Raw genomic sequence first — 20,248 nt, forward strand, 5'->3', positions numbered from 1 at the left:
TAATTACATTTTTTTTAATGATTTGAGTCCCTGTGTAGTATTTTGTCAATTTAGCTTCAGTGTTGTTAGCAACTTTTTGTTAGCAGCTAGTGTAGCTAACTACTGTACCAAACTGCAGCTGTTCTTTGAAACTGTAGGTACAAGTTACTCAATTTACAATGGCTTCTCTAACACTATTATTCATTTGTAAAAAGACCAAAAAGGAAATAGCGCTGGAATAAAAAAGTCAGACATTCAGATATTCCTTTCCTCTTTTCTAAACCAAACCGCCACAGTATCAACAAGAACACATCCTCAGCTTCCTCTTTTCCACCTCCTCTTAATTCTCTGGAGGTTCAGAGCGAGATGTTGAAAGAACACAAAACCAGCGTCTCTCAAACCCCAGCACTGATGGGAACTAAACAAGAGGAAAAAAATCAGCAGGCGTTACTTTCGGAGACGCGAGGTGTATATATTCGGATCACGTAGGTGCGGTCTGGGTTGATGGGCAGGGAGACAGCACACACTATTTACATTTCAAACCCGGCAAGATTTCTTCTCCCCTCTAATTGATTGCAGCGGTGGTGGGCCACGATTCAGTCTGATATTTATTACCTGGTTTAATTAAAGAAAAAGCCTCTGAAAGTGCACCGGGTGAATAATGGATGGCGAAACTGATTTCTCTTAGTGGCAAGAATATGAAGGTCTTACGAGGCTGTTCTCGGCATTCAGCTGATATCTGAGCTTTATTTAAAGGAATAGCTCATCATTTAGGTCATACAAAACATACAATTAAAGTGAATGGTGACTACGACTCAATTAATATTTTTAATGAATAATGATTTGAATTGTCTGTTTTTGCATGATGTGTATACATTACTTTACACTGTACATATTATAATGCTTATTTTGTACTTTTGGAGCACAAATCAAATAATATTATGTGCTTTTGGAGATCGACAAGCCTAGTCCCCATCCCCTTTCATAATATGGAAGTAAGTGTACAATGAAACGTGAACTATTCCTTTAACACGTACATTCACTCTTAAAAAAAACCTTAATTGCTACGAAATGTTCTTTACATCAATGCCATAGAACAGAGATGCTCAAACTAGGGCGCACAAGCCAAAATTGGCCCCCTGAATGAAAGAGAAAAAATGGCATTAACTAATGTACTGTAGCTTCTATTTTGGGGTCACAAAACATGTAAATTGAAATTTAATATACATACTATTTGTGAAGTTGACATTTATTTAATGTACATGTGTATTTCAAAGTACAACATTCACAATAAAATACTGTTTGTTATCATTAAACACTTACTTTCAGCCAATCAAGTTTCATTGGCCCTTCATATGACAACTTTTGGGCATTTCTGCCATAGAACCATTTTGAATCCCCAAAGAACCATTTACAAATGGCTTTTTTATAATCTAAAGAACCCGTTTTGTAAAACGTTCTTCAGATTTTAAAGGTTCTTTATGGAACCATTTAGCCAAAAATGGTTCTCTAATGACATCGTGAAGCACACTTTTTTAAGAGCATTGTGCACACACGTCACATCTTGATAAAGACAACCCGTGAGTTTGACAGGTTGGTAAATATCATTTAATCTGGTCATGAAAATCAATAGGTGTCTTCAACTGCGATGTGACGGTGTTCAATCAACTGTAACCTTTTGTTAAGCGGCCCGCATCGATCCTCAAACTCTGAATAGGGAAATTGATTAAAGTAGCTTCGGTAAAGAACATTTCATCAGATCGTGCTCGAAAACCACGAGGGTCGCTGGTGTAAAGTGGTATTTTCAGACCTCGAAACAAAGGACTTGCTTAACAACAATCTAAGACACATCCTAAGAAAATCTGTCGACTGCCACTTAAAATGAAGTTTTGTGCCTTCTATATAGTTCCAGACCAGATCTTCAACCACTATGTCAAAAAACCCCTGAACTTTCCATTAAACACGCTGTCAATTCTGTGTTTGTCCCTCAAGGACTTGTCTGCTCTCGTGGCGAATGGCACGGTCACCAGCAAGCCTCCGGTCACACTAAGGCTGGTTATCCCGGCCAGCCAGTGCGGTTCGCTCATCGGCAAGGGTGGCTCCAAAATCAAAGAGATCAGAGAGGTGAGTGCCTATACAACAGACTTTTCATATCCCTATTAGGGCTGGGCGATATATATCGCGATTCACGCTAATTATACATGTCTAAATCGATTCTGTGTTTTATGCACAGCTCCTCCGTGAACTACGGCTCTTTGATCAGTAGGAAGTACTCCTCGATCTGAAATCACTACGAGATTGAGTCGTTTTTAACGTGCATTTGAAAAAGCAACACTCGTCAAAAATCATCACTATAAATATACTTTATTATCATGAAAATACCTGAAAAGGTTTGGAGAACAGCGATAGAATATGACCATTGGCATTTCTGCGCAAAAGCTCCCTTTTGGCTGCATTTAACCGTAATTCATTGAGAAACTGAGAGCGTCAGAATCGCAGGATATATCGCCCAGACCTAATTCCTATGCTTCCTCCTCCCTCCCCATACGACGTCTATGTTAGGACTGCTTGTGCCGTTGCATATTTCATTGCTTGGGATGCCAGTAAAAGCCCATTTATTTTACATTTATGGTCTCTTGGCTGTCAGGATGGTATGAGGTAATGTTGAACGGTCCGTCACGCTAAACTCGGAGCGCTCTGTAATGCACTTGCAGTGGGCGTGGGGAAGGGGAGGGTTGCTGGAGATGGGGAATAGGGAGCGTGTTAACCTGATCAAAGCAGGAAAGTTGGTTTAGAAACGGAGTGGAGGCTTTCAAGTCAGATGCGCAAAGTAAACACAGCAGAGCTGACAATGTTTTTAGTCCTTTCCGTTCGCTTTGTTGGGTTTGGTGAGCTATTAGGATTTTCACGGAGACTCTGCTTTTCAGAATGAATGTACATGGCTCTAACCAAGCCGTACGGTGGAAAGAAATTCAGGAAAAAGGTCTGAAGTTAGCTAAATGTGACAGCGCCTAAATCATTTAGAATAATGACAGTTTCTTGGAGAAGTTGAGTTTTCCCTCTTAAAATGAATTGTTTAGACCAGCATGAATTCACTGCTGGTTATTTTGTCCTTTTGTGTAATGTTGGTTGAACAAAAAAGCCTTGCTAAGCTCTGCTCAACAGGGTTGACTAATCTCGAAGAAATTCTGAATTGTTTCAACCCATGGATGGGTCAAATATGGACATTTTCTAGATTAATTTAAACCAACGCTTGGATTTGTTCATATTTTACCCATTCATGGGTGGAAACGACTCAGCATTTCTTAGAGATTAGTCAACCCTGTTGAGAATCCTCCACCAGAACCCCATGGGACTAGCAGTCAAAATATATATAAAACATACACTTTTCAGGATTGTTCATTAACTATTACATTTATTTCACACACTTTTGAGTGCATTCGGGGCAACACATTTGTATCTGTCCATGTGCTCTTTGGGAATCACACACTTGACTTTGGTACTGGAACACTAACAGTCTGTTCTTTGTGTCTATGTCAGAAAACAGGAGCTCAGGTACAGGTGGCTGGAGATCTACTCCCAAACTCCACAGAGAGAGGGGTGACGATATCCGGCAGTCAGGACGCCATCATCCAATGCGTCAAACTCATCTGCACTGTAATACTGGAGGTAATTCAGCTCTTGAGAGTTATTAAGCAATAGCAGATCCATTTTGACATTGAGTTATTAAGCAATAGCAGATCCATTTTGGCATCATTTACGGAATCTGTATGCACGCGTTCACTTTGAAAATCTGTAGTGGATGACTTTCGTGTGATATTCTTTATCTGCGAGACTTCAAAAGGCTTCCATACTTCAAAGACAGCTTGCTGTTATTTCGGTTTGAGCTATTTGTGGCATTCAAATGAATAGGAAGTAATTTGCAATAGCCTCGACTGTATTTTTATGGCTTTTTGGAGCTGTCAGATACTTCAAGTACTCCATCAAGATACTTGATCTAACTAAGCACAAATTAAAATCAGTACGGCAATGATTAGGGAACGTGCTTTTTCAAATGTCCAACAGCGTGAAATGAATTTGCTCTGAAATGGGTTTTTTTGCACACGAGTGGCTCGGGAAAAGATTTTAGTTTTTAATAAGCGAGATTGTACTCACTCTGTTGCATTGCAAAAGAACAAGAAGAACGGGACGGATGGCAGCGGTTACATACCCCATTTTAGGAATCCTCAACTGTCTGCCTGCTCCGGGATGCAAATTATGCAAAGTCATCCAATGAATATTTTAAAAGATGATTTTTGTTTGGTTGAGCAACCGTGGGGGATGTGCTTCACCGAGTCTTTGTCACATCAACCTTGGACTATTGTGTTGTATCTTTGGATTTTTTTAAACGAATAACAGTATGTGGCCGGAAATACCTAGCTATCACTGTACTTATCTATTTTATTAAGATGATGTTCTTTGGACTAATAAGCCAAACGCGGTGATTTCATTTAATTTTGTTTAAAGATACTGGATTTTATTAATAAGTTCAATCAGCGATAACTGAAAAAAATGCCTCGGAGCACACTTTGTTCCCGTTCACGTTTGGAAGCCCTGCAGCCTCCCGACGCAAATTTGTCCATCTGAGAATATCATGAGCAAGAATTAATGCTCTCAAAAGCATTCTGAAATAATCCACCAAACGACTTCCTGTGAGAGGATAATGGTGTGCTTGTAAGTGATGCAACGAAGAGCTAATCGATAAATGTGTTGCATTTGTGCGCTGCGTCAGTATTTCCACTCATTAAGATAATATGTTCGAATGACTCGCTGCAGATGCCTCTGGTTAAGAGAAACCCTGATTTCTGGAAGAACTTTTAGCGCTGTTGCTTAATGAGCTGAATATGATAGTCACAGTTTGAATCTGAGCTTGAATCTTTAGGGTACTGAGTTAAGTGTATTAATTGTTAACTTTCTGTTTACAGTCTCCTCCGAAGGGTGCTACAATTCCGTACCGCCCCAGTCCCGCACCAGGTGCAGTTCTCCTAGCTGGAAATCAGGTAAACATGTCAACGCTCTAATTTTTAAACAACAAAATTGGTCCCATTTTCTCTTCTCATAATAACCCTCCCTCATTATTAAGTGTTGAGGCCTTGTTCACACTGCACACGAATCCGATTTCATTTTTTTAATCTGATATGAAAATTAAAGCATTTCCATAAATCCTAAAATCTTAATTGGATTGCAAACATCAAAGGACTTTGATTTAAGGATCCCGAAATGTGCTTTTGATTTATGATTTCACACTACATAAATAATATTGCTTTTATAATCTGATTTTTTTGTCCTGTTTTTACAATCAAAACATCCTTACAACAAGAAAATTACCTTTTAGAACAAAACTGTGTAAGATTAAACCTTATTTTCAAATAATTTATTGTAAAATAACTTTTTGCTAACAGCAATGGCAAATAGCTTTTTCTTGAATTAAGCATAAATCTGAGAACATTAAGTGTGATTAGGCTTAAATCAAAACAAAAGGGTGAGAAAGATAAATGTAAAAACATATAAAAATATAAAACTTACATACAAACATATAATCTAATGCAGGGGGTTTCAAAACTGGAGTCCAGGGGGGCTCCAGAAGTTCCTAAGGGGTCCCCAGAAAATTTCAGAGAAATAAAAAGTGTTTCTCTCTTCTTTCTTGCTACATGCATACTGTCCAGAATTTTTTATATATATATTTTTTCTTATGACAGTTCTCGTTACTACAGTTTACTGTATAAACTGTATAAAGGCAATATTCTGTGTAAAAATGCCATAAAAATAAATTGCAAACAAATTTGTATTGAAAATATTTCTTGTTTATACTTCCAATATTACTGATAGGCAATGATTTAATATGCAATAATACCACACTATTCATTTATTATAGTTTAAGTTACATACAAGAGAGAGCGAGCGAGAGAGAGAGAGGAAAGGGGGTCCTCACCAAGGATTCATCATACTTGGGGGGTCCCAGGCATTGTAATGTTTAAAAATAACCTGTTCTAGTGTATTTTGATGTATCTAAGAAAAAGTCCTACCTTACACAACTTTGCTTCTTGTAAATTAATTGATTAAAGGATGTTTTGATTTTGTGTGTGTGTGTGTGTGTGTAAAACCAGACAAAAACACCGAATTAAGAAAGTTGCTGTGTTAGAACAACTAAAAGGTTTTGACACGCCATAAAATGATTTTTTTCTCCTATCTGAACAAGGCTCACGTCTCAAGTCTAATCCTAACAATCAGTACTGGTTACAGCAGAACTTTTATACATTAAACCAAAACAAATCATACTTTTACCCATTCTGGTCCTCATTTACGTAACATTAGCAATACACATTTCTGTGCACATCATTCATAAAACCATTCTTATGTAAATTGCATTATTGCATTATATTGGGACAATGTATGTAAGAATGGCTTTATGTACGATTTACACAGAAATTCATTGTGCGTGTGTTTCATGAATATGGCCCGGAGTGTGCAATGACAACAGTTGACATTCAGACTCCTAATATAGTACAGCCTCAGAGCTCCACACAGCTGACAGCACGCTGCCTCCATTTTCTTTAATAAAGGGAGTCTGTCCATCAATGAAGAGTGTGGGGGGAGCTGTCTGTGTTTTATGAAATATTTCTCAAGCTTGTTTGTTGTCTGTTCTCATTTATGTTGTGGAAAGACGGAAAACAAAGTCGAAGTATTACAAACGTCGAATAAAGAAACGTTCAATTTACGAGCGAGACGCCAAATTTCAATTTAGCCCTGTTTATTTGTTTACGGTTTGATGATACCATCATGTATGAAACATGCAGCTTGTAACACATTTCAATTTGTTCATTAGACAAGCGGAACATTGTGTCAATTTACAAACTCCTTCGTACAAAATTGCTGCGTTCAATCTTAACGTTTTTACGTATTATTTAGATATAACCATGCTCAATAGGCATCCCTAAAATTCAAAGTGTAATATTTTTCAAATCATTCTTATGTAAATGATCGATGAAGGTAGTCGTCGATTTTTTATTTATTCACTATTTTTGTCAAATAAATTATCTTTAGGTTTAACGTCTACTAGTTATAATGTCTATTAGTTTAAACATCGTTTTAGCTGGCAATCCATTCGTCCTACATTTTCTCCGACAACTCTTCAGAAGAGACTAGAGTGGATGGGTGTTTATTCATGTTGACACGGCTATTTATTATCAGCACACTTATGCATAAACAACAGTAGAATTAAGCTCAAACAGTCTCATGAATATTCATCTCTATTAAAATCGCTTTACAGTCATTCACCGGGGTGTAATTGATCGAAGTGTCGGTAACTTTGACGCGTGCACTTGTGATACATTGTCTGTTTGATATATTTACCAACCTGTCATAACCAGAGCAAGATTCATGTCTAATAATGAAATTAATGTTCATTGCTTCATACCATATAATGTGTTTTCTTCCCATTAACGCTTTTACGGTCATGACACTAGTAACAGCAAAACTGCCACTTGTGCGCAAATATGAATATGCGTAATGGTAATGACATGCGAATGAAGCCTTGGTTTGTGTCTCTGTCCCCCATTTGCCTTTCTAAGGTTTTCGAAACGTCAGAGTTTGCGTCTCACCCGCTTTTCTCGATGGCTCAGGGAGGGCTGGATCTGCAACAAGTGAGTATCTTTTATCCTTGACGGATAGGGAGACGTGCTCCCTGCTCTTTCTTTATTTGCCTCTTCCGCCCCAGCATGGAGGTGGGAATTCTGTTCCCCCCTGTCATTCCTTTTACCGCATGTTGCAGCCAGTGTCCTCCCCATTTGAGCGAGGGGGCGCGACAGTATACAAGCAATTACTGTTTTTAAGACTTGAGGTTGTTTTTCTAGTTGACGCTCCATTTATGCATGGCTTCACCCTCGGCCCCTGCAACTGTGTTGGTTTTATTGATGCTGTGAGCTTTGACTCGACTTTGGGAAACTTTTGGGACAAACAGTATCTCTACGGGCACAACTTTGGTCACATGAAATTTTACAAATTGAAATGTAACAAAATTGCTTAGTAATGAATTAGTTCACACAAAAATGACCGTGAAAATGGAAAATTACTTATGCCTAAAAAAACAAAAATCACCATGATATAAGTCCATACAACTTGTGTGCCATATTCTTATATATTGCTCTTCTGCAGCTATATACACACTGTGATGTTTTTTAAATGGGAATTCAGGGGTGTGTCTGGGGAGACAACTTATTTTAAGATACATCAATTGTATTTTTATTTATATTTTCCTTTTTTTCTTTGTCTTAAATCTCCATCTACTTTCCATGTATAGAGAAAAGCAGCATTCATTCAGACACGCTACCAAAACACCCTCTGTGTTTCAAATTCAAATATAGGGGTTTGATTTAAGGGTAAGATCGGGAGTTTTAGATAAACTAGTCCATTCTAATAACTTCTATCTGGATTTTCCTGATCTTACTCCAAGTTTGCAGAGAACTTGTTTCTAATGTGGCACAATTTTACAGTTCAAGGTGTTTAATACGGTCTGTTCAAGATGTTTCACTGTTTTCTGATACCATCATAATTTACTCATAATCTCGCAACTATCAGAATCAGCATTATGTGTATGTTTATATGGGAACATTCAGATGGGGTTGAGTTTTTAAACAGATCATGATCAGTCATTTAACACAAAAAGAGAGGATGAGAGTTTGTAGATGACCCCTAAATTTCAATTTAGAGTAAACTATTCCTTTAAGACTCCGAGCTAAGGGTTATAAGGGGAACCATGTGACTTTTCAATACACAATATCCTCGGGGGCTGTAAAGAGAAGGTGTGAGATTTGAGGAATAAGTGCTGTCTGACAGATAACTGATGGACATAAAGAGAGGGGGGAAACCAAGTGTCATCGGAAAGGTAAATATATGGAGAAAATGTCAAACACACTGAAGGGTCATGGGTGGCAGTCAAAGACTAGTTCTCACAGGACTCGCTTCGCAAAACAAGCTACATCCAGCCTGACAAAGGCTCATGTTTTTCCCCAAACAACGTTCTCCTTGAGAACTATAACCAATCACGTATTAACCCGGCTGCCAGAGACACAAACTAGGGTTCCTCCTTAACATGGACTGCCATTTCTGCATCACTGATCTTTGGATTTCCATCCTCCAGTTTCTTCTTCCCTTGTTCCTCTCTCTCTCACTCTCTGGCTTTTCATTCTCGCTTCTCTCTCTTCCATGTGTTTAAACTTTTAAACGGGCTTATGCAAGAGAACCTCTGGAAAAAGCACGCACTGTAGCGTTCTTCGTAGCGTCTGGCTATTTGGCTTCTCATTCTCTTTGATGCAGAGGCCTTGATTCTGCATTTACATCTGCACCCTTTTGAGCAGCTGCGATGATTTATAAGCATGTATAAGTGAAAACAAGATTTTATGTGCGCTTTTGAAGTATTTCGATGTGTGTAGACGCCTTCCATGATTCACCAAGAATGTTTATTTAAATTAAGCTAGGTTGTACTTATAGACCACTTTCCATGATGTAAACACTGGTCCAGAAGCACTTCTGTTTATTATTAGTATTGTTTTAAATCTTACATATAGTAAAATATTAAAGATATTTGTTTAACATTTTAAATCGGTTATAAATATCCTGTTTGTTGTGTTATGTTCAAACATTTGTGTAACTGAAACAGGAAGTTCTTCTGGACCAGCATTGCTTTCGTCATCCGAAGAGGTCTATAGTATATCATCATTGGATTGACGTCACAACAATGAACACATCAACAATGTTTCCGCTAGGATTTTGTGGCGCTGGATGATGTCACACGCTAATTAACATATTTGTGACGTCATCACGTAGTTTTGAGTGGGAACTTTCTTTTCATTCTACTCTCGGATCATTTTGTATTTTAATACAGCTTATTGCCCAATAAAGCCGTTCTGGTTTACGAGACACATCGTCTGCTAAGATCACCACACCATACACACCTTAAAGAGCGGCGATTTTGGAATATTAGGTATTATTGAGGCAATTGTGTTTAAGATTACAGAACTTTGTAAATATCGAATGTTGTCGAAAATTAAGATTATAATGCAATACAGACGGCACCTATAGGTGCTTCCCCTTTGACGTCTCATAAGTAGGGCAAAACTTAATGCGTCATGGTGCGAAGTGGGCGTAAAACACGTCGCGCTTTAAAAAATAACAACAGATGTGCTGAGAAAATCACATTCATTCATTCTGTTTATACTGTATATTAACACCTGTCTCTGTTTCTCTTTCAGGCATATACTGTACAAAACCAATATGGCATTCCACACTCAGAGGTAAGAGAGAAAATCTTCAAACATATTTAAGCTGTATCTTCGGAGAGTCCTTCTGTGAAGCACGCGCTTGTTTAACACTTCTAAATGAAGAACTGTATGAGAGCTGTGGCGTCTGATAAGAGTAATTAAACCTTTTTATACAAGATGTTCCTTACTGTTTCTGTTTTTATCTCAGTTGGCCAAGTTGCACCAGTTGTCCATGCAGCAGGGTCTTGCCCCCATGTCTCAGCCCACAGCTACTCAAGTCCTGCCCGGTATGTTATCCCCGTCCAATTTCTTTTTGAAGAGAAATAATCTTCATATCTAAGAGGGTTGAGATGGAGACAGATCACACAAATTGTGTTTAGAGGTTCATGCGATCCAGATTCATTTTGGCTTATATGTGAACACTCGAAATGAACTGAAACCATTTCTGAATAAAGTGTATATTGGATCAACAATTATATGTTCAATGTTTCAGGAATGATCAGTACTACTTTCAATTCCCATACATGTTAATGTTGTTGTGATCCGCTTCCACTCACAGTGTGAATGCAATGAGAATTGTGTTTATTTTTTGGTCCTCAAAGTAGTTTGAGTTTTTTGTTAAGCGGACTCGAGTGTGTAAACACGTGTCTCGGTCTCAGACCTCCCAAAAAGCCATCGGCCACCCAGGTTCAAGCTATTACACCTGAGCTCCGTGAAGCATACGGCACATGTAGATTAGACGTGCAAAAATGGGCCAAGCCTTACAAAACTTCACAGGCAGCTCCTGGGGCTTTTCATAGCCATTACAAATTTCAGACTGAAGCAAAAGGAGGGACTCTCTCTATTTCTCGCTCCAAGTGTCTCGTATTTTTCCACACAAGCAGACATCCAATTATGCAGCCACCCGAAGTTATTCGGCTATGTCTTTCAACTTGTCTGGAGATTCCCAACATTTGTTTAGCGAAAGGTTTGTTGCGCAGGCACTCCTACAGCCAGCAGACTGTTGAACATTATGGTAAATAAGCACTTTCGCAGCAAATGTGAGAATCAGAAGGGCCCTCGGAGCAACCGAGAAGTCGAAACAAATGTAATAGTTGCCCCTCCTGCCGCTAAAACTACGAGAGCACATCCACTCGTGATATGGCTGGGGAATTCGATTATGTCTGAGGTAAAAAGCTCATCAGTCAAGGCAATGTTTCAGTCTATTAAATAGCCCCCTGTTGGGATGGAAGGCAGCGCTGGGTCTGGACCTCCTGCTGTCACAGGAAGTGGAGAAGAAGAGAGGCACGCTAGCTCTGTGACTGTCATTAGCGGTTAGGTGATAGCGTCCAGGTTTGGCTATTGAGAATGCTTCATGCAAACTGGAAAACTCAGTTATGGTGGATTGATGGATGTAAAGTACTGTAGCGCAGTTAGTGTGGCGGCCAAAGAGTTTTGAATCTGACTTTTAGCGTGAAACCACTATAAGACCACTGCATATGTGACTTAAAGGGATACTTTATACTTTAAAGGGACACCCAAAAATGAAAATTCTGTCATCATTTACTCACCTTCGAGTTGTTCCAAATCTGTATAAATTTCTTTGTTCTGATGAATGCTTATAACCAGACATATTTTGCCCCCATTGACTATCAATATACAATGGTTGTTAAAAGTGCGCCAGAACTGTTTGCTGTCCTACATTCTTCAAAATGTCTTCTTTTGTGTACAACAGAACAAAAAAAAAAAGATTAAGTAATTTTTCCTACTATGGGAGTCAATGGGGGGCAAGATCTGTCTGGTTATAAGCACTCTTCCAAATATCTTTCTCTGTGTTCATCAGAACAAAGAAATTTATACAGATTTGGAACAAGTCGAAGGTGAGTAAATGATGACAGAATTTTCATTTTTGGGTGAACTATTCCTTTAATGCAAGAAAAGAGAAATTGGTGAACTGCACAGGGGTTTTCAACCTTTTTGACACCAACGCCCCCCACTTTTTAAAATTTCTACCGAATAAAATATTTTACAGCTTGACATTAACTGGAAAATTGTTTATTCATCAGAAAATGGCCGAATAATAAGAAATATCTTGTGTTTATGTTTTTGTGAATATATTTCAATGCTTATTTTGTCTAATTTTAAAATATAGTCATCTCGAGGCACTCTTGAAAGTCAGTTGGGGCCCCCTTGTGGGCCCCCCTGTTGAGAACCACTGCACAAGATTAAAGGTGCAATTTGTAACTTTTGCTTCTATATCGTCATCTCTCTTTCAAACATAAAATTGCAGATTAGTTTACGTACTGTTCTTGAAAGAACATGATGTTAAACTAGGGCTACGTTTACACAAATCTTGAAATATTTTACAGTCGTTTAAAACACTCTTCGCCACACTGGCGTTTGATTTTTTTTCAGATAGCAACTTTTACTTCGAATCTCCCGCCTTCAAACGCATGCTATTGGTTGAGTCAGTGTTATGTCAAGCACAGTCAGGCAGCTCAAAAAAGCAAAAAATAAGTAATAACATACGTTTGTATGCAAACAAACAAATTTAAGTGATTTCTCCTTCGGCTTGTTAACTTGGTACTTGTTTGTCTTCCGGCAGGCATCGAGTCCAGCTCCCAGACAGCGTCACAAGAACTCCTCATTCCAAATGACGTAAGAGCTCTTTACTTCTTTGTATGTTTCTCGGGGCGAATGCTTGTAAGGCAACTATGCTTTCATCTTTACTGTTTTAATTGGTAAACGAGACTTGTTTTTCACAGAAAATAAAATATAAAGATGTTAATTATACAATTTCTCATTATAATTAACAGAACGAAATCAGAGCTACATTGCTTTAAAAAGCAGAGTTTTACTTTTCATGCAGTCTCTATAAAAAGAATATTTTAGCATAAAAAATCTAAATTATTCAAAGCATTCGGACCATTAGAGAATGTATGGATGCATCAAGTGATGCATTGGCCATGCAACTTTACATCTTCCATCAAATACACGACTCGTGTGCCTCACGAGGTCCATCTGAACCCTCCCGCGTCTGACATGCTTAGCGTTGCTCTGCTGTCAAAACAGAGATGGTAAATAAAGCCTCAGCCTTTTGTCAGAGCTCTAGCTTGTGACACAGAGCCAGCACCCAGGGGGCATGCGGGACGTTCCCTTCATGCCTGCTGACTGGGGCTCCCTCTCGCCCTCACGTCTCCCTGAGATCACAGGATTAATGGACGGCACAGACTCGGTCCACACTCACTCAACCTATAATTCCAGCTGCTCTTGTTTTGTTATTTTAAGGCCCCTTGTCAGTCCAACAATAATATACTGCTGCTTGATACTAGTAATTACATTCTAGCAGTAGTGTGTGGGTTTCAGTAAAACATTCTATCAAAGCTTCAAGGTTTAAAACAAGGAACTAAGTTACAGTACAGGTCCACAACAGGTTTTTTTTCTTTCCTTTGAAATGCATTGCTGAGCATTGTCCGTAGTACTTACTTTAAACTGATAACACTTATTGTCGTACACATTATTTACTGACATTTTATATTTATAAAATAAAGATAATCCTTTCTGTGCACGCTGATGCTGTTTAAATTTCTGATGTAATTATGTATCATAAATCTTTGGTGGGATGGCTATATTATTGTATCAGTAATGATTTTTAAATATAAAACACTAAAATCATCATAATAAAGCTTTGTTCTACCTGAACAAAGAACAATTTAAAAAAAGATTTTTTATTGTATTTTACTAAAAATCTCATTACCGTAACACGTCCAGCTATGTCTAAGTGCACAATACGTTGCGATTTAAAGTGAAAGTTCACCCAAAATTGAAAATTCTGTCAATATTTACTCGCCCTCGTGTCATTTCAAGACTGTATGACTTTCTTTCTTCTGCAGAACACAAAGGAAGATATTTTGAAGAAAGCTGGTAACCGAACAAGGGCGGTACCCATTCACTTCCATTGGAAAGACATAAAAACCAATGCAAGTGAATAGGTGCCGTTACCAACTTTATTCAAAATATCTTCTTTTGTGTTCTGCGGAAGAAAGAAAGTCATACAGGTTTGAAATGACAAGAGGGCGAGTAACTGATGACATTATTTTCATTGTTGGGTGAACTATTACTTTAAATAGCGTAAAATTAAAATATTCTGAAACAAATTAACTGGATGTTCTACTAAATATTCGCAGAATATTTATGCATAATACAAGTAAAAAAAAAGCAGAAGTGTCCATGACTAATGTTCTTATCCTCCGTGATATTTTAAGGACTGTTTACAATCAATACAATTGCAGGCAGGCACGGACACTTACATACATTAAGCTTGATTTTTTTGATAGAACACATCTGTCAATACGTTCCAAATGGCAACCAGGTTAACAGACTTTTTTTATTTCTATAGGTAAAAGTTTAATATTGACTGTGACTAGCAATACGGGTTTGTTTTCCACATTTTAAAAAAATGTTGCATTTGAATTTTATAGAAATAATTAATAGAAATATTCTTAATTAACGTCAAATTAGGTATGATAAATAAAAACTTGCTCAGTCAGCATGACTTCTTTTTTAGCGAAACATGGTATGGTATTTGTCATGGAATGGTTACTGTAATGAGATTTTTATGGTTAAAAAACTTGGTAAATTGTCAGTAAGAGTTTTGAAATTAATGCTTTTAAACATGTCCGACTTTGTTTTTATTGCCTAAAATGAAATTTGCTGATGCAACTATTTAAAAAAAATAATGTTTGACACATTTCAGACAACGATTTTGTGCGAAACACCCAATTATTTCTAGTAAATCACCTACAATTTGTTAGATAAATTAGTGCCCTTCATATGAGAATTGAAAATCAGGGCCTCCATCTTGATTCTGGTAATGGCTAAATTGTTAGACAAATTGTTTTATTATTCAGGCAGATTTGAAGTTGGCAGCGTGAATCAGCATTTGCGAAACTTGTGTGGTTGAGTGGATGCATTATCTAGAGTGATTCCGTACAAGCGTTAATCATTGATTACCTTCAGGCACTCGGCCACATTAACATTCGCCTCGTATCAGATTGACATCGGCTTTAAAAAAACTTGACTTTCCTGAATGTATTCATAAGCCACTAGACCTCATTTCTAAATCTCGGCAAGCATGACACGATGAACTTCAAAGAAACAGCATCCGTTTTTCCAATCAGGGGCCAACTTAGCATGCTTGTACATTCGTATTCCTGCACAAACCCATAAACAGGGAGACGGAAAGCATGTATTATTGAAGTACCCTCACAGCAATGCGATTCCAAAGCAAGGCGACATCAAACAGATATCAAACGGCTGGCGGACTAAGTTGTTTATCATTCGCAATCAGGTTTCTCGCTACAGAGGATCTGTTTTTCCGCCAGGAATACGACGCAATTAGATTGGGATCAGATCGGAGCTTGAGAGCGCGGCAGTTGCGGGGGATACGTCTGGGTCCTCAAGTCACATATCTACCTGCTCCGGGATTGCTCTGCGAGAGGCGGATGAGAATTTTGGCCGCACCGGTGTTAGCTGGCAGGTGACATGTCCTCACATGGGTCCCCAGATTTTCACAAATTAAAGCCCACAATGGTTGTACACTTAAAATACACCTGTCTCCATCTTAGAATATATACTAGAATATATACACCTGTATCCTGCTTAGATTTGACCCGAAGCTTATGGTTGTCATCCTAACAGGGAATGATTTATTCAAAACCACTCACTGTTTGTCAGCCATAGAAATACTGCTCTAAACTTCCGTTTGTGTAGCTTGACTGTAGTTTAACCAAAATGACTACTTTGTAGGCTGGAAAGCAAGTTTTTAAGTAGTCTTTGTTTCTTTGTCCCATGACTTGGGAATAGATCATTCTTAGATTTCTAAAAATGAAGGATGTCAGTGAGATATGTGGTGTAGTGCACATGTTATTCTTGAATGCTCTACGTCAAGGTGCCAGCCAGACCTGGCGGCCGACATCACACACTTAGCTACAATCAACTGAGCCATTAATAGACCCCGGACACCGGGGAGAGCTGTGTGACCAATCAAAGGCTTTGACGTCTGAATGACTCTTGAGGAAAGGAATGCTTTGTAGACACGGTGAGGGCTGGGGGTGGGACACAAGGTTAACAAAAGACAAGCTGTCAGTCATTTGAATACTAAACAGCAACTCATCCTGGTTAGGGTCACTCCATTTTGTCATGGTCCAAGCTTGACTCCAACACTTAGGGGTCACCCAGCCCCCGTGACCCTTTTCCTGCAAGCTGTACACACTTCCACAGGTTAGAAACTCAAAATCTGGGAATAACCACTGGGGTTGTTTGGCATAACACAGGGTGGCCTGTTGATATGCCAACACCATCAAAATTTGTCCTCAAGCAGTTGCTTTATTAGATCAACCGGCATTAACGTTGTGGTCGACCAGCTTTACCAGCTAAGTTCTGGTGGCTCAACCAACAAAGGACAGGTCAGAACCGGCATAGAAATTCATGGCGGTGTAAGCCAGCCTTTTCAGCACAATATTCCTGCTTTGCAAGCATCATTTTAAAAAGCTTGATGCAGCCTTGTAGGATGAATCGAGTTCACCACCATTTGTCGGTTTAAATCGTCTGTATCCACAAAACAAACAGAGCTATTAGCAGATGCTCGAGACAGATACGGTGCCATGCGTAGGCACAGCTTTGTCAAGGTAGGCCTACAGTAGATGAATTCATAGATAAAACAACACCTTCTGACTCCACGACCGTAACAGAGCACAGCAGGACTCGCAGTAACACACAGCCAAATGTGATGACATGCACACAGAGATGGAATTGTTTTTGTAGTAACGCATTAGATACAAGCGTGAGAGCGCATGAAACGCTCTCCATTAAAATCAATAGTCACCAAGCCACACAGATGGGTGGTAGGATTGTATGTCCAGTTATATGAATTTTGACAGGACTGCAGGTGACCAAGCTAGTCACATCAGACTACAAAATCTTGTTTTCTATGATGTAGTCAATAACCAGTGTTTATCTGGTTAGAGTTGGAAATCAAGTTTATAGTTTTGTAACAAACCCTGCATGTTGGCTTAAGATTTATTAATCAACCCGATTTGTCTTGGTTTACTTACAGCTGATTGGTTCAATAATTGGCAGGCAGGGTACAAAAATCAACGAGATCCGCCAGGTATCCGGGGCCCAGATTAAGATCGGCAGTCAGCTCGACAGCACCAGTGACCGACACGTCACCATCACAGGCTCCCCAATCAGCATCAACCTGGCCCAGTATCTAATCACATCCTGGTAAGCATCCGACACCAACCCACTAGACCCAGTGTGTTCCTACTTAACCACTCTTTATGTCTATCCAATGTTGCATTTTACTACATTATACTGTAGATCCACATCCACACCTTTGGGAATATTCTTTTGGGGTCTTTCCAGTCTATAGTTTGCTGGCCAAAAAAAGCACTTGTAAGCAAACGCGTAGCCCGACTACAAAGCAAAAGATGTGGAAGAAGGAAGCCAGGGCGAGGGATTAATTGGCCAGGTTTCAAGCCAGAAGCTTGTTAGAGCGAAAGGCAGGGCATTTTGGCTGCCTCATAGACAGACTGTAATTTTCTCCCACGAGATCTTTGCGGTTGCAATTTGATCAAATGTTGTGTCAGGCAAGAAAGCATAAGATTCCAGATTCTTTTTGCTCAGCAAAGACTTCCCTGTCATTGCTGGGGCTTAATTTAATTCGCTAATGTAGGAAAATTGATAGTTTGGTTTTAAGCCCTGGTTTAGGAAAGCGATCGCTTCATCCATCTAACGCCATTTCAATTACCATGAGGTAGAATTTGTTAAACGCTCATAAATCTGACGGAATTCAAAGCGGGAAGAAGAAATATTTATAGTTTTTTGTTAGCACAAAGTTCAGATCAGGAGCAGTATGACATGACTAGAATTTAAACTGTCGACCCGAGCATATTCACTAATGAATAATAATGAGGTAAGGGAATAAATTAGACTCCACTCGAATCGAGAGGCTTTTTCAGCAAGTAGTTACTGCTGTTTTTCATCATTTCAGTACTAACAGACAGAGAGATATCGGTTCCTGATGAATGTAGTGACATGGACACGGCTACATAATAATTTTCCAGTCAAATTATGACTCAGCAAGTTGACAGGGAGCAATAATTAGGTCTTGAATGAAATATTCATGCTTGTCTCAGGTGTGTTCAACAAGCAGACTGGTGCGTAATGTCAAGCCCTTCATTTTATTTTAAGCATTCTGCATGAAAGTTGGTTTGAAGATATTTTGGGAAAGCTTTTGTTGTTTTGATTATGTCTTAATATGATTGATTTCACTGGTTTCTCATTAGTTGAAGTCATATCAGTTTAATTTTTTGCCAATATACGCAGATCCCAGAGCAATTCAAGGCACTCTAGCATCAAAATATATTTTAATGAGTTCAAGCCATTAAGATCATTCATTTCCTGGAGGTCCTATCGGCAGACGTCAGTCCCAATCAATGTCACTTTTGAAGAATTCGTCATCTGATAGACGTTTCAGTGCGTTGCATCAGAATGTTCTGCATATTGAACACACCCCCATTTGAGAATGTCACACGACATCAATTCAACATAAGCCCTTTAGTGTCAACAATCCAATCGCACATTAAATGTCAGTGCACGTTTGATTACATGCATTTGCAATTAGTAACATGTTGACAAATGCATCTTTTTGACGACTGAATACACTGCAAAGAAACTTCTTAATCGGTATTTTTGTCTGGTTTTCCAAAAAAATGATTACGAAACATCCTAAAAGCAAGATAAAAAAGGTACTGAGAATCAAAACTGTGTAAGACTCAGTGTCTTGTGTCTCATATCTTGAATTGTGCTTGCTTTGTTGACAAATTGTGTCAGTGCTGTCTAATCGATTACTCGCGATTAATCGAATCCAGAATAATGTGTCTGTGTACTGTGCATATTAATTCTGTATTAATTTTGTTACACACTTACACATATACATACTAAGCAAGTATTTACATGTCTTATTTATATTGATCAATTTAAATCATATATACTGTTTATACATGTTTATTAATTTGTATATTTTCTATTTTTCTTAAATATATGCATGTGTATGTATTTATAAATAAAAAAGAATATGCACAGTACACAGACATATATAATGTTAACACAAACGTTTATTCTGGATATGATTAATTGCGATTAATCGTTTAAGAGCCCTAGTATAGTTATATGTATATCTAAATGCACACACAAAATAAATATTTATGTAAGTACATATACATTCATGTTTAAAAAGAAGTTATATTTTGTATAAATATGCATGACAAACACTTCTTAAATATGTACATGTTTATACATACAGTATAAATATACACATGACACACACACATTAAAAACACAAACAATTAATTTGGAATCAATTAATCGTGATTAATCGATTTGACAGCACTCACATTTACACAAAATGTCGGTCAATTATTCGATTTTTGCTTAAAACAAGAAAACCATTTGCAAAAGAAAATTAAATTAGTTCAAGAGACATTTTTCGATCACAATTTGTATTAAATTGTTTTGTTTTCAGTACATTTATCTTGTTTTTTGGATGTTTAGATTGTTTTTAAACAAGCCAAGAATGCCGATTAGGATGATTGCAGTGTCAAAAGATAAAAGAAATGCTACTGAAATTGAAATCATTTTGTTTCTTTTTCCTAAGCCCCTACCCAAGCCATCACCCCGAATTAAACAGCTCCTTTCCCATGAGTGCAAAGGTCCCCCCTCAAATAATCTGTTGCAACCACCAGCAAAACACACCTCTCTTATGATTTTTGGTTTCTGTTTTTCTTTTTGATTTTTGTTTTTCTGTTATTTCTCTCAATTTTTTGTTTAACATGTCTTTTATTTGACCTTCTAACCCTTTTCCATCCGCCTCCCTCTCCTGTTCCTCCACCCTCCTCCCCTCCACCTCCTCTCCCTCCCCCTCGTAC

At 38.3% G+C, this 20,248-nt stretch overlaps 1 protein-coding gene across 3 annotated transcripts in view; it reads left to right on the top strand.

The window, feature by feature from the left end:
- Window positions 1-20,248, top strand: part of pcbp4 (poly(rC) binding protein 4) — a 75,972-nt gene that overhangs the window by 53,627 nt on the left and 2,097 nt on the right. The window contains exons 6-14 of one of the 3 annotated variants that reach the window (XM_057325889.1): window positions 1,972-2,103; window positions 3,520-3,648; window positions 4,944-5,018; window positions 7,590-7,661; window positions 10,269-10,310; window positions 10,486-10,564; window positions 12,862-12,914; window positions 17,374-17,543; window positions 19,978-20,242. In XM_057325889.1, coding sequence (XP_057181872.1) covers window positions 1,972-2,103; window positions 3,520-3,648; window positions 4,944-5,018; window positions 7,590-7,661; window positions 10,269-10,310; window positions 10,486-10,564; window positions 12,862-12,914; window positions 17,374-17,543; window positions 19,978-20,086 — 861 coding nt within the window. In that variant the 3' untranslated portion in view covers window positions 20,087-20,242. Of the gene's footprint in view, window positions 1-1,971; window positions 2,104-3,519; window positions 3,649-4,943; window positions 5,019-7,589; window positions 7,662-10,268; window positions 10,311-10,485; window positions 10,565-12,861; window positions 12,915-17,373; window positions 17,544-19,977; window positions 20,243-20,248 lie in introns of those variants that run through there. The other 2 variants (XM_057325887.1, XM_057325888.1) reach the window with 2 other exon arrangements.

This window comes from Triplophysa rosa, linkage group LG25, assembly GCF_024868665.1.
Source record: "Triplophysa rosa linkage group LG25, Trosa_1v2, whole genome shotgun sequence".
NCBI classification, from domain to species: domain Eukaryota; kingdom Metazoa; phylum Chordata; class Actinopteri; order Cypriniformes; family Nemacheilidae; genus Triplophysa; species Triplophysa rosa.